This window comes from Silene latifolia, chromosome 2 (genome assembly GCF_048544455.1).
Source record: "Silene latifolia isolate original U9 population chromosome 2, ASM4854445v1, whole genome shotgun sequence".
Classification (NCBI taxonomy): Eukaryota; Viridiplantae; Streptophyta; class Magnoliopsida; order Caryophyllales; family Caryophyllaceae; genus Silene; species Silene latifolia.
In genome coordinates this window covers 3,990,977-4,005,158 of record NC_133527.1, presented here as the reverse complement: position 1 = coordinate 4,005,158, position 14,182 = coordinate 3,990,977, and the positions used below count along the sequence as shown (strand labels likewise).

The 14,182-nt window shown below is 37.0% G+C and overlaps 2 protein-coding genes across 4 annotated transcripts; one reads left to right on the top strand and one right to left on the bottom strand.

Moving 5' to 3' along the window:
• Nucleotides 1–1,122: 1,122 nt before the first annotated feature.
• On the top strand, nt 1,123–12,469 carry LOC141642048 (uncharacterized). 3 transcript variants are annotated; one of them, XR_012543161.1, is made up of 8 exons: nt 1,123–1,301; nt 1,868–2,517; nt 2,609–2,671; nt 2,725–2,814; nt 3,013–3,091; nt 5,374–5,452; nt 9,547–11,959; nt 12,141–12,469. XR_012543161.1 is itself a non-coding variant. In XM_074450712.1 (6 exons), the coding sequence occupies exons 2-5, from the start codon at nt 2,395–2,397 to the stop codon at nt 3,046–3,048; spliced, it is 270 nt and encodes an 89-aa protein (XP_074306813.1). In that variant the 5' UTR covers nt 1,123–1,301; nt 1,868–2,394; the 3' UTR covers nt 3,049–3,091; nt 5,374–5,456. The 3 variants fall into 3 exon arrangements, 2 of the variants coding, with proteins under 2 accessions (XP_074306813.1, XP_074306814.1); XM_074450712.1 differs by lacking the exons at nt 9,547–11,959; nt 12,141–12,469 and having other exon boundaries at nt 2,609–2,643; nt 2,739–2,814; nt 5,374–5,456; XM_074450713.1 differs by lacking the exons at nt 1,123–1,301; nt 5,374–5,452; nt 9,547–11,959; nt 12,141–12,469 and having other exon boundaries at nt 2,266–2,517; nt 2,609–2,643; nt 2,739–2,814; nt 3,013–3,146.
• LOC141642046 (putative disease resistance protein RGA3) lies at nt 3,926–12,278 on the bottom strand. The gene is made up of 3 exons (XM_074450710.1): nt 9,393–12,278; nt 9,042–9,113; nt 3,926–4,302 (listed from the first exon to the last, which is right to left on the bottom strand). The coding sequence occupies exons 1-2, from the start codon at nt 12,276–12,278 to the stop codon at nt 9,051–9,053; spliced, it is 2,949 nt and encodes a 982-aa protein (XP_074306811.1). The 3' UTR covers nt 3,926–4,302; nt 9,042–9,050.
• Nucleotides 12,470–14,182: the final 1,713 nt, after the last annotated feature.

The window sequence follows — 14,182 nt, the reverse complement described above, 5'->3', positions numbered from 1 at the left end:
TCATGTAAATAAGGATTTATTTAATCTACAAATACATAAAGTATTTCATTTAGAATATGCAGTAATTTTTTCAAAATTTTCTTTGTTTGAAGCTAATTTGATACTCATTATTCTATCAATCTCATATTCACCCCACCTTGGTATGAGAAACCTACGAGTATACTTTATGGGTTTAGGTATATGATTAAACCCATTCTTTTGTCAAACAAAACACGGTATGAGTTTGCCATTTGGCTCATTCAAAACTCATACTTTCTCTGTTTTGGTCATTTTTGCCTTCTTTATTTTGGGGTATGAGTTAATTTTTCCTTTCTATTTTAGGAATGCTTTTAATGAGCAATTGGATACTTCACAATCAATTTGATCCATTTGTCATCTAATAATTGGTTCCCTCCTCGTTCCTTATCTTTGTGCCAAAATTAAAGGTAAACATATGACCAGGACAGAGGGAGTACCTCATACCTTTGTGGAGGAAATCAAGCACCTCGTTAGGGTTACAGTTTCAATGTATAATACTGACGGCACGGGCACGACACGAATACCAGAAGGCTATCAGTCTATCCCATATACGGATATACCCGAAGGCTAAGGCGGGCGGCACGTGTACGGCACGAGTCTAGCACGGACACGAATGAATAATACTGACAGCACATGCACGATACGAACGGGTTGAGGCGGGCCTTTTTAATTATTTAATTAAATCTAGTACATTAAAAATACAAGTAATCAACTAATCAAGACATGAAGTACGTGAATATTTAATGTAGTGTATATTTAATTCATTAATATTCATTATTTATATAAATCAAAAAGTATTTAGAAAAAAATACTAAGGCTATTGGGCCGGTTCACGTACCAGACACGATTAGCCCATGGGCCAGACACGACCCGAGCACCAAAATGGGCGTGCTAGGAGCGGGCCGCGGCGGGGTTTGGGTGAGTGGGCCAAGCGCGGCACGGCACGACCAACCCAATATCCGTGCCTGGGCCGAACCATTTTTTGGGGAAGGCGCGATGGGCCGGCCCAATGGCAACTCTATTCCCTCGTTACCAAAAAAAAAAAAAAAAAAAAAAAAAAAAGCCAAAAATGCTCTTCATAAAAAATAATAATAAAAAAAAAGTACATTGTCTCAACTCTCAAACCCTCCCTAAATTGCAAGACAAATACGAGTATCATTAAAACCTCCCAAAATCGAACACAATAATTTAAGAATCCAAGTTGTATATCGTCAATTGCTTAAGCTGCTACGAAGAATTCGTGTTTAATCGAGCTTTCTCGTTCAAAAATTCAAATTTACAAGGTTTGTTCTTCATAAATTTTTTTCTGTATCAATTGATTGTTTTATTTTTCGGCAATTTCATACTTTGATTATTTCATAGTTTGAAATTAGGTTATCGTTTGAATAACATTTAGTTAGCGCTAATTCTTGTACGAGACTTAATCGTCAATTAGAGCTCTAATTGATGAGTAATGGTGGAATTGAGCTTGATGATGTTGAATTGAATCACATTTTGTTTGTGCAAATGTTGTCCACTTGACATTTATGACCTTCTGTTAAGTTATGTAATCGAGATTTAGGTTGTTATGATCGTCTGCAGAGGTGTGTTTTAACTCGAAAAAGGATTAGGTTACGATAATCGTTGACAATTATTGTATGAGACGGTCTCATGATAAGCTGCTGTAATTTGTAATACTTCTAGCTTATCGCAATACCTCGCACATGCTAATTATGTTATTTGTCACAAATTATTGTAAAGTGAGACGGTTTCTCAGGAGATTTAATCGTCAATCAGAGCTTTAATTGTGGAGTAATGGCAAAATTGAGCTTGATAATGTTGAGCTGAATCACACTTTTTTCTTTTGCAGATTTGGCCACTTGACTTTTACAAATTATCGTAATGTAAGATGGTCTTTTTTTTTTTAGCTCGGGAAAGGATTAGGAAGTATAGTTATTTGTAATTATGGACAGTCATTATGGAATTCCACCTCCTCCCAGGGGTGCAATCTCGCAAACTTATCCGCCTGTTGGGGCAGCACCTGTAGCTTCATTGCAGCCCTATGCCCATTTTCCGAGACCGCTTGACCAATCGTTCTATCAACTTCCTGGTCATCAGTTCTCTGTTCTGCATTATGTTACTCCACCTCCACATGGCCAGGGCATCCCTCCAAATTTCGGTCCACAGTCTCAATTTACTGGTGCTTCTCCGTATTCTCAGTTTCCTGGTCAAATGCCAAATAATTATCAGTATGGTAATGGGGTTCTCGCTCCTATTCCACACAGTCAATAAGCACAACAGTTTCCTGGTACAAGCAACTTCCATGTCGGACCATATGGTGGTCATGTGGCAACTCCATCAGGTTCGGAAATTAGTCAAGAGGAATATAAAGCTGACATGAACTTATCTGGAGTAGAATCCTCTGAACAATCTAATACCATTCAAGCTTCTTTGCGCTATGCCCGTAAACAAGATGATGAGATTGAGACAGTTGTTCAGGCTGCTGTATTGCGTGAACAAGTAATCGTCGTTGGAATTTGGCTTTTTGTCTTTTTTCGAGTTTGTTAAGGGTTTGGTGTGATTGATTATTTTCGTTGTGTAAATTGACCAGGAAAGCGCCACCCAACAAGTTATACAAAGCCAAAGGTTTGCCTATATTGTTTTTGGATTTTTTGTAAGACCAACAGTTGCAATTCTAAACCCATAAATCGCAATCACATTTGTTAGTTATTTTGCTTCAGGGAGGTCAGAGGAACTAGCACGCTGCCTGATGATAAGGACATTTTTTCCGGACAGCAAGATCCAAATGCAATAAAGGTCACTATAGAGATGTGTTGTCTTTTTTGTTTATCGTGCATTCATAATTATTTCAAAGTATCTCATGGCAACTAAGAAAAACCTACTCATTTTACGGAGAGCAGTGAGGATTTATTTTCGCCTTTTTTGCATTTTATGTATATGTAATATTTGTCCTCTAATTTGATGAACCTTTATTCTTATTCTTGTCATATACAGGAGCATCTGCTGAAGCTTACTGCAGAGCATCGGTGAGAAATGGCTGTAAAGCATGGGAAGCCCTCTACTCCAGCAAAAGGTTAATTTTCGACCCCCTTATCACTTAGGAGTTAAAGCTATTAGGAAGATTGTAAACGGTAGGATCATAAGTAATGTAAACATGGCCATATGAGCTATGGGAGAAGGGCGGGTAGGTGGAAAGAACAGTGTTAAGAGAAAAAATTAAAATGGATGCCTTGGGTGTAATCGAAAAAAAACATACATTTACTTTGTTAGTCGTTCGTATAACTCTAAATGAAAGCTATAGTTGTCCGTAAAGTGCTATGTTTCTTAGAATTAGCCTTACATTTTTCGACATCTTTGGCGCATCGCTTGTCAACCCCTTTTCCTCCAGCCCTCTCCTTTCATGTTTGGTTTAAGTTCTTATGACATTTATTAAATTCAAAGAGCGCATTTAAGATGAAATTATACCTTAATTTTTCAAGAACCCAGGGAACAAGTTTTCTTGATTAGGTTTCATTACTGATTTGTGGGCACATCTTATCCCCTGTAGATTTGGGCTTTTAAGATACTTTTCGTGGTATGAAATGCCTTTGTATTTTTCCATCATACAACGGCACAACGCCGTATACGAAATGGGGATATTTTGGCCATGAGAATATATACTTCAAAGTATCGACTATACTTTATCGGTATCGCCATAACTGAACTACTATGCTCCATTATTTTTTGGAAAAAAAAAATTACAGTGAGAAAGGGAAGCGTTTAATGCGTCGTTAATTTCTTCAAGTGAGAATGTGTGGTGTAATTTCTTCAAGTTAGTAGATGAATCGTTGACGGAGTCAAGGACCGAAAATTTGCCTTTTTCCCACTGGAGAGTGAGAATGGGGAGCAATGCATTTACCATGAAAAATGATATAAAAGGGAGTATTTCACAATTAGTTAATTTAAAGGGAGTGTGGCAAATTTTTCATGTATTTCTTAAGAATGAGGTGAAAAAAGAGACTATATAAACTACTATCTTGAAAAATCAACTCGAAAATCATATTTCAAGAAGTTAATATAACCACATACAACTTTGAAATTACACATCGTCCACGGCTTTTAACAGTACTTCAGCTACATTCTGATACTACGACTTCACGATTGGCACCGTGACCGGCAATGCATTTTGTATCATACTCCTTATATGTTATAAGGGTGATAAATCTCTTTCATATGCTTAGGATCTGAGTACACTCCACCAACTATGAGAAAACACTAGCCATTGTTTTTCAATCCTTTCAAACCCTGAAAATGGAACACAATAATTTAAGAATCAAAGTTGTATATTGTAAACTACTAAACTGTGTAAAGCAGCTACGAACAATCATGGTTAATCTATCTTTCTCCTTCAACAAGCTCAAATTATAAGGTCTTTTCTTCCTAAATTTCTCTGTATATTAATTGACTGTTTTATTTTTGGCGAATTTGATATATACTTTCATTACTTCATAGTTTTTAATTAGGTTATCGTTTGAAAACATTCAGCTAGCACTAATTCTTATACGAGATGGTCTAAGGCTCCGTTTGACACGACACTTCAGGTAGCTTATTTGACCAAAGTAGCTTATTTGACCAAAATTTCAGCTACCTGATTTTTTTGCAAGTGTTTGGCAAGTAGCTTATTTGGTCAAATAAGGTACCTGAAATGAAATGCTACCTCAGGTAGCATTCGAGAAATCAGGTACCTGAAATGACTTATTTTTCATTTTTTACCCCTTTATTCTATAATATTAAATAATTTTCATATCCTTTTACGTCATTTTACCAAAATCAGCTACCTTTTCAGCTAATTTGCCAAACACATTTTTATATAATCAGTTCAACTCCTAATTTTCAGCTACCTTATCAGTTACCTTTTCAGGTTTCAGTTAGCTTTTCAGTTTTCAGCTAGCTTTTCAGGTTTCAGCCAGCTACCTTTTCAGGTAGTTTTGCCAAACAGAGCCTAATGATAGCTTTATCGTAATGCTAGTTATTTTTAGTTCCATCTTTAACTTTCTTCTTTTTTGTTCTTTTCTAGAGTGTTACAGACTTGCAGTATATACTTGTCACCAATTATTGTAATGTGAAAAGATCTTTTAGGAGACTTAATCATAAATAAGAGCTCACCAATTATTGTGATGTGAGACGATCTTTTAGGAGACTTAATCATAATGTGAGACGATCTTTTTGGAGACTTAATCATAAATAAGAGCTCACCAATTATTGTAATGTGAGACGATCTTTTAGGAGACTTAATCATAAATAAGAGCTCTAACTGATGAGTAATGGCGGAATTGTGTTTGATGATGGTGAACTGAATCACATTGTTTTGTGCAGATTTTGTTTACTTGATTTTTATAAGATCGTCGATCAAGGCTTAAGGTCAAAAAAAGGCTTTGTATGTCCTTGAATTATGGTAAGTTCTCAAACTTTTGGTACGCATAAGTTTGTTGATCTCACGTTGAAGACTTGAAGTGTATGTCCCTGTCCCTTTCCTGAACTAGAATTATCTGCTAATATATACTGGAAACCAATAATACTTTTTGAGAGTCATGACCCTTGTCTAATACCCATCAACAATGTTACAATGATAATCATCTGTGACTGTCTCCTTACTGTCGTCCAAAAGGAAACTTACGTATTTATTCATACGACTCTTTACCTTGTAGACGTACATCTAGCCAGAATTATTGCACAAGACACCATTCAGATTTCGGACAGTGAGAAAAATGGGCAAAATCACACCAGAAACCATTGATATTAATGACTATTCCAACCCAAATCCTTCTGTATTAGTCATCCTCCTTAAAACTAAAAGATTAAGAGGTTTCAATTATTTTCCCGTCAAATGAAATACTCTATAATTGGTTTTCTCATATTGTGTCATATATTTTCATACCATAAATAATAGGAATAATTAACGAGAATAATCCATACTATGGGTGCCCTTCTTATATTAATCCAAACTATGCATTAACTCACTTTAATCCCAACTATCCTACCACCTTCCCTGATTGCACTCGTCCGATTTTTTACCTTCTAATTCCGGTAATGGGCATTTTTTTTATTAAGAATCAGCCTTCTTCTTCTTCTAACAGTTTCTTTCTCTCTCTTTCTTCCTATTTTTTCTCCATTACTGGTACTTCTTAATTTTTTTCCCCAAATAATCATCTTCATCTCATTACTAGTTCTCCCGCCAACAAGTATTTCTCAGAAGACAGTCGATTTCCATGGATGCAACTACCAAAATATCGCCATCGAAACCACGCAACAAATACCTACCATTGTAAAGTATGCTGAACATCTTACTCTACAACTCCCCAAATTGACGCTTGGCAAATTCCCATCATTTTCAATTCAAACAGCAATTAATAAAAACCCAAAAAATCAAATTACACTGCAAACATGAATATTATAATCATCAACAATTTCAATTAATTCATTAGGTACTAATGAAAAAAAAAGAATCAAATTTTCATGAAAAGGGCACCAACAAAATCGAATTTTGATACCATCATTCATAATACTCCGTGGTGCTTCTGGTGGTGGAGCAGCGCTGAAGTATCTTCAAATGGTGGCTCATGGCTGTGGTGGTGGTCGTTAGTGACGTCGAGAGCAAGGAAACTTCGTGGTGAATCGTGTTTCGCCATTGGTGGTCGAATTGATGACCGGATGTTCTAAATTGTAGCCTTGTAGGTTGGTGGTTTGAGTCGGGATAGAGAAGCAGGTGATGGTCCAAATGGAGCTTGGTGGTGAGATTAAGCAGGTGGATCGATTGAAGAGAAGAGCAGAGGGCGAATTCAGTTTCGGCACCGCATCGAAACTGAACTTATACAGTAGCCATGGTGCAGATTGAATGGTGAAAGTAATGGTGTTTGCTGATGAATTTTGATCCCATCATTCATAGTAAATATTGAATTTCGATGCTATTGGAAGAAAAAGAAAAGGAAAAAAATTGAATTTTGAAGAGAATATAAAAGGAAGAAAGAGTGTGTTAGTGTAGAAGAAGATGAATCTAAACCGTCTGATTTGAATGTTACACATAGGGGCTACCTGTTCTTCAGGTAGCCGGTCAGTTAGGTGCAATATGGGAAGGATGTAGGATAGTTTGGATTAAAGAGAGTTAATGCATAGTGTGGAGTAATATAAGAAGGACACTCATAGTATGGATTATTCTCGTTAATTTTCAATCTTATTAATGAGATACTTTGATTTTGTTACATTGATAGAACTGCAATAATAATATGTATGATATGACTGAATTATTTTGCACAAACTTTTTCCTAATTCTACATTCATGTCTTTTGAAACAAAGGTACTGCAAAGTTGATTATCTCCTCTACAAATTCTCTAATTTTATTGTATAATTAAGTTATTAATTAATATTTTTTTGGTGACCGTAATAGTATAATAATATTTTTTTGGGTTATTTGATAGGAATAATCCAACATATACCCCACCTTCTCATTTTAATCCATCCTATAATTTAACTCGTATTAATCCGAACTATGCACTCATTTTACTCATAATAGACCAGCCTTATTGTTTACCTGTTCTAACAGGTAAAAGTTATTTTTTAGTAGGTTACCTTCTTTATTTATTGGGGGCCCTTATTTATTTCACAAAATCTCATTTGTGACGGCACGTATCCGTCACTTTGGAGTTACGGATACCATTTTCCCTCACAAATGACCCAAATAGAGGAGAGAGGGAAGCACATGGGGTGCCCCCACCTTATCCCCCTATCCGTTTTGTCACTTGCTCCGACCCGTCTTCAGCAAGACTAATTGTATTTATTTAAGGACTTCATCTTCCTCGTTCACTATTTTCTTCGTTCTTCTTGCTACAAAATCAACAACTCAGTCTGTACAAGTGTACAACACCCAACATTGGCCGATTTGGATTTAAATTAATATACAACTCCCTCCCTGTTTGCCTCAGAAATCAAGAACTCCGTTTATACAACACTCAACTCAAAAGTCGCTCTTATCTCTCCTTAATTGACCCCCAAATTCAGCATCTATTCCTTCATTTGTCCAAAAAAAAAATATTGTGTAAAAAATGATGATATCTCGGGGGTTGTTCGGGTGGTCAGTCTGGTCACCACCCCCACATACAACCGCTGACGCAGATGTCTGAGCCGCCAGAGTCACCTTCTCCGTACACGGACATGAACCCCGACGGCACCTTTACCGGTTTGCCTATTGACACTGATGAGGAGATGGAAGATTACGGCGACAACAAGATCGAGCTTCCCTCCACTGCTATCCCCTTTTCCAGGCTCTTTGCTTGCACCGACAGCCTTGATTGGCTTCTTATATCTCTTGAAATAGCCATTTACAAGAGCAAACCCAGAAATATAAGACTAAGGAGACAACGACACAATTGATTTGTGTTTGCCTTGTAAATTAATTGTGTTTCTATAGCTTTTAATTGGGCTTGCTCTTTAATTGAGCATCACAAGTCTGCTCTTTAATTTGGGTTTGCCCAGATGGTAAAGTTAGGAGAAAGAACAATAGAGAGAGACACTGAAAATATAAGGAAAATGAGTGAAAATTTAAAAAGGGAAAAGGGGTAACGATGATCAAAGTTGCCTTTCCAAAATTGCAAAATGAGAAACATGTGTGCATAGTTCAGATTAATATGAGTTAAAACATAGGAGGGATTAAAACGAGAAGGAGGAACATAGGTTGGATTAATCATATCAAATAACCCTATTTTTTTTTAATAATTACGTAATTAGGTGCAGTTATGTCAATCTTATTTGGTGCGAAAATATATGAACTTTTCTCTCTTTTACATCTTAAGCATGTTGTCAAACTATAATAGTTAGCGGTTGTATACGTTTATTGTCTTAAAAACCGTGCATAAATGCACGGGATCTACACTAGTTTAACTATAAGGTGAATGGATTGGTTTTACTGTTTTACATGCAAAACCGTCTCATATAATATAGTGAATGGCGTAACAGATTCGTGAAACTCAATATGCCAAGGGACACAGACCTTAGAGGCTTAGAACTTTGAACCAAGCCATCTCACGATATCACTAGTGCCATCCTTGAAAATTTGATAGCCCTGCAAAATGAAATAAAAAGGTTAGATTGAGAATCTCTAGTGGTTTTACTAAAACACTTGATACAAGAATATATTTGCTCCAAAACTCTTATGTCATTCTCAAAAACTTTGGCCTAAACTTCATGAATGCTTTTCGTGTCATTACTCATTACTCGTTACTCCCTCTTTTGCAATTGGTTTTACAAGTTGGTATAAATAGGTTGGTTAGTTCACATTATTTGTGGATTTTAGTATGGAGTACAAGTGAAAATGATGTAGCAAAGATGTAATAAAGCTTACCCTCCAAGCATTTTGTTGGTCAGAAGAGATTGTTTCTGGTTGATCAATAGGCATGGGTAAACTATTTGAACCAGATGTTTTTATCTCCTCATAGTCAATCTCCAGTTTTGTAATACGATCGACGTTCGGCCAGTACTCACCTCCTTCTGTACAGCGGCTGCTCAATAAATCACTGTCTCTGATTGTGAGTGATTTGAGTGAGATTGGGGTGTCCGGAAGTGACCTCAAGGCTCCACAAGATTCGATTTGCAGCTCTACTAATGCAGTGAGATGGTTAAGAGACGACACATTGACCAAGCTTGGACAATTAATGAACTTAAGAGCACGCAAGCAAGGCATTGCATTCGAATTCACTCCTACGGACCATTCTTGAACTTGTTCGAGGTGGTCCATGTGCTTAAACACAAATGACTCCAATTTCGGGAAATCCCCTTGACCCAAGAAATTGTGATCTACATTTTGTATAGCTTCAGTTTCTTCAAGGACAAGAACTTTAAGGTTAGGGAGAAATCCAAGTTTTGGCAAGCCTTTTATTAACGGACAATTGTGCAAGTGCATCTCCTCGAGCTTTGGTAGCGAAAGAATCATCCAATCAGGAAACTTGTCACCATGATAATTTGTGATCTTCAAGCGTCTCAAGTTTTGATGAGGTTGTAGACATGCCAAAACATCATTGGCAATATTTTTATTTGCCGATGTCATCCATTCTAGTTCTATTCCTTGGAGGTCTGATTTGTCACATAACCGGGCTCTCTTGGCCCTAGCCCAATCCTGAACTTTATCTAAGTTGCTTATGCGTATAGACCCTTGAAGATGGTCCATACTATTCAACTCTGTAATGAAATGTCCAACCTCATCCCCCACGGGAAATAGCGGGAGAGTTTGAAGGCTAGAAAGGTGTCCGATGTTGGATGGTAAGCCCATACACTTAATGTCTGATATTCCCCAATCAATGTATAACATGTTGGTCAACTTGTGGAAAGCTTTGGGCAAATATTCAAGGTTTCCTTTGTCCTTGACAAGCTTAAGAAATTGCAAAGTGTGAAGTTCAGAAAGTGATTCGGGTAATGATTTTATGCGTGTGTGAGAAATATCAAGATAGCGTAGGCGCTTCAAGCACTTAATGGAATCAGGGAGCTTACTGACATCGGTTTGCGTTAATGACAAAACTCGAAGACGAGTGAGAGCCTTAAAAGCAGATGGTGGAATTTTGCCAATGTTGCTTTTAAACACTGACATAAAAGTTCTGAGGCCTCGGAGCTTCTCCAGCTTAATCCACAAAGGTAAGTCAATATCTTTGTAAGACAAATGGCGTATGTTGATATTATACGCTTGCATACCTTGGGCGAGTTGCAGACATGTTCTTGAAGCAGCTAATTGAGCAAACTTGAGACCAAATGGATTCAACTCATATTTTAACATTCCATCTGGTGGTGTCAGATGATCCGTAGGTCGAACGATTGACATCCCTAGCAGATCAGTGAAGTGGTCTTTTGCAGTTTGAACAGCGTTAGTGTACATGGGGGTTCTTGGAGAAATCCTACGGGGTTCTTGGACTTGGAGAAATCCTTCTCCTACCCATAGTTGCACTAAATCATCAATGGTAAAGGCATAATTGAGTGGAAATAGTGAAAAGTATGCAAGACATTGCTTCAATTGTAACTGAATTCTTGCATAGCACGGCTTCAATGATGGGAAAATTTCATCCCAAAACAGAACCGAGTCCCAAAGGTCCTCGTTCAATATATTGCGCACTTCATCTTCATCGTCTTGTGCTAAGAATACCCCCAAGATGCTAGCAACTGAAGGCAAGCCTCCCGATCTGTTAGCTAGCAAAACAGCATGTTGAAAATGCGTATCAGTTAAATTCGGGTTGTGAGACCGTGCCGTTGCAATGATCAGTTCTTTACACTTCTCCTCAGAAAGTGGGTTGAGATAGTGTAAACTTGTGCGAGTGTTCTTTGCAACTCTCGCGTTAAAAGTTGTGATCAACAATTTAACATTAATGTATCTTACTCCACTAATCCCTCTAGTTCCGAGGTGAGACCAAAACGAGTTCCAATCAACAAGTTTCACCTCCAGAAAATTGTCGAAAATGATTAATATACTCTTCTGACCTTGACAAGGAGCCTCGCTGTATGACTCATTAGAGTGAAGTTCATCCAACTGGTTGATTATATGTTCTACATTGAAGCAGCCAATCAGATCAATCCATAATCTACGAGAAAAATGTGCAGCGATTTTTGCCTCATTTTGGATTGTTTGAGCAATCACCGTCTTCCCAAGGCCATCAATACCTACTATGGAAACACCATGAGATTTAGAAGTGTCGGAAATCAACTCCTGCACAATTGCCTCCACATCATTGTTTCTCAAACAGAGAGTTTCCGAGTTTGGTTTCAGATGACCAGTGCTAGTAGACTGCCCAATTCTAGATCCTGGTTGGTTGGTTAGTTCCGCAAGAGCCTCCAGTTCCTTCAGTATATCATCTAGCTTATTTTGCAGCTTGCAAATTATACGTGGCTTTGACCAGTTTCTGAAAGAAGGCAAGATGGCCTTTAGCACAGGTTTGTTACAAAACTCTAAATTGTTGTGATGTGCATCAATAAGAATCGATATGTCGTCTATTATATCTTCTGTTTTATAGCAAAGTTCTGTGAGACTGTCCACCCTCTCTTGGAAAACTTTTTTCATGTTACCCTGCAATTCAAAGGTATCTACTTGATTGAGAAGTTTTTGAGCATGCAGGATTGTAGTTTGGAGTTTCCCTAAGGCTGCATCAGAGCCTGTCATCTTATTGAGTTCAACAGCAATGAAATCTGTCATTCGATTGAACAACACATCAAGTAAGGCGGATGCAAAGCCAGACTGAAACGCGGCATCCATTGCAGAAACTGAATTTCGCTTCTGCATAATCAACTAAATCAATATTAATCAACAGGATTCGACATCAATTGTATAAATCAATATTAATCAACTAAATCAATATTAATATTCAGACCAGTCTTTGTATGAGATATGTTTTACATTCTGCAACTCAACATTCAATTTTAAAGCAATATAACCGCATGGTTGCATGTTTGGATGTAAGCAGCATTACAATGCAAGTAGCACCAAAATGGATACGGACAAGGAAACGGAAACAGAAACGAATACGCGACACGACATCCTAGTAGAACGTGGGACAAGTTTTTAAATTTAATAAAATTTATATATAGTTATTATAGTAGTGTCATGTTGGACACAATTTTGAACACGGGCACACTAGATGGTAGGAATTTCGTGTTTCTAGTGCAGTAGGATGGCCATATTCAACTCAGGTTACGCAAATTCTTGTTTCATACGGGTCATTTTTGTCTGAAACAATAAGATGGGGTTTTGAGACCATTTTATGGTCAAATGTGACCATAATGGTCCAGCTAGTGTTTACACTTTACAGCTAAGTAGTCTCAAAATTCCGTCGTATTGTTTCAGACAAAAATTGTTCATCTTAAGGGAGAGTTACTCGTATTATGTTCAGATTGTAAAGGTTCTTCATTGTGTAGCTAAAAATAAATTACCAATTAATGAGAAGAATATGTCATTATATTTTTTTGGCCGGATTGACTTCTTTTTAGTAAAGAAATATTTGGAGGAAAACTATATACGGCAGACACAAATGTATGGAGTAAGGTTTTATTTTTGATGAAAATATGGGTACTCATCATATGTCGGTGATGCTTGATTTTTAGATAAGACTTAAGAGTAAAGAGTCACTGAGGAAAGAGAAGGTTAAATTATATGCCCGATTCAGAATTAAATGCATGTAGTTCAAGATTCATTAAAAAAAAGAATTTCTAAAAAGTCGGCTTGAAAATTTAATTTTTTACTAACCTTATGGGCTTATGTCTATTTATGAGTCAAAAAATTATCTTGTCAAAAAAAAAAAAAAAAAAAAAAAAAAATTAACTTCATGTCGATTTATAAGTCAAAGAATTCACATAATCAAATAACAATCAAGCTAGATGTTAACGATGTTCACCTCTAATAAATAGATATGTTCACTAATTAAATGCTTACTGAAAAAAAATTGATATCAAAGAACGAATTAGATGCTAGCTTTTAGCATTGATTTGTGTGCAAAATTAGCAGTGAGTATCCTCAATCCTATTTAGTGTCTCATTGTGACACACACTACTTAGCTTCTAACACCTCAACAAATTAGTATATATTGTAATATTTTATTTTATCACAAGTGATGTGTCGAAATATAAGTGCTGTGACATACATAATGGGACACAAAAGTGGGACAGAATATCCTCACTGGCAAAATTAGAGGCTAGCTTAAAAAATACTTCCTCCATCTCGCTCATTTATTTATAATTTATTTATTTTATTTTGGTTGTTTCAATCAGTTATTTATCTTTTTATTTTGGAAATGTATTCGATGAGTAATTTTATCTTACACCCTTAATTTGGTTGCTTATCATCTACTAATTGACCATATTTTTTTTCCTTGGTCATTATACCAAATACAAAAGTAAACAAATGATCGAAACCGATGGAGTAACCAAAAAAAAGTAGCATAAAGGTTTGAACTCAAACCATTTCTAGTTTTACAATTTAACCTCTTACTAGAGTAGGCAATGGGCCGTGCTGGGCCGGCACGCGATCGTGCCTTCCCCAAAAATTGGCCCGGCCCAGGCACGGATATTGGGCTCATCGGGCCGTGCCGTGCCAGGCCCATTGATCCAAACCTACGCCGCGGCCCGCTCAAGGCACGGCCATTTTCGTGCTCGGGCCGTGCCTAG

Coding starts and splice junctions, on each gene's coding strand:
- LOC141642048 (XM_074450712.1), top strand. CDS start 2,395: ATGAACTTATCTGGAGTAGAATCCTCTGAACAATCTAATACCATTCAA. Junction 2,644..2,738: donor CAAGTTATACAAAGCCAAAG/GTTTGCCTATAT, acceptor ATTTTGCTTCAG/GGAGGTCAGAGGAACTAGCA. Junction 2,815..3,012: donor AAGATCCAAATGCAATAAAG/GTCACTATAGAG, acceptor TGTCATATACAG/GAGCATCTGCTGAAGCTTAC.
- LOC141642046 (XM_074450710.1), bottom strand. CDS start 12,278: ATGGATGCCGCGTTTCAGTCTGGCTTTGCATCCGCCTTACTTGATGTG. Junction 9,114..9,392: donor ACCAACAAAATGCTTGGAGG/GTAAGCTTTATT, acceptor TTCATTTTGCAG/GGCTATCAAATTTTCAAGGA.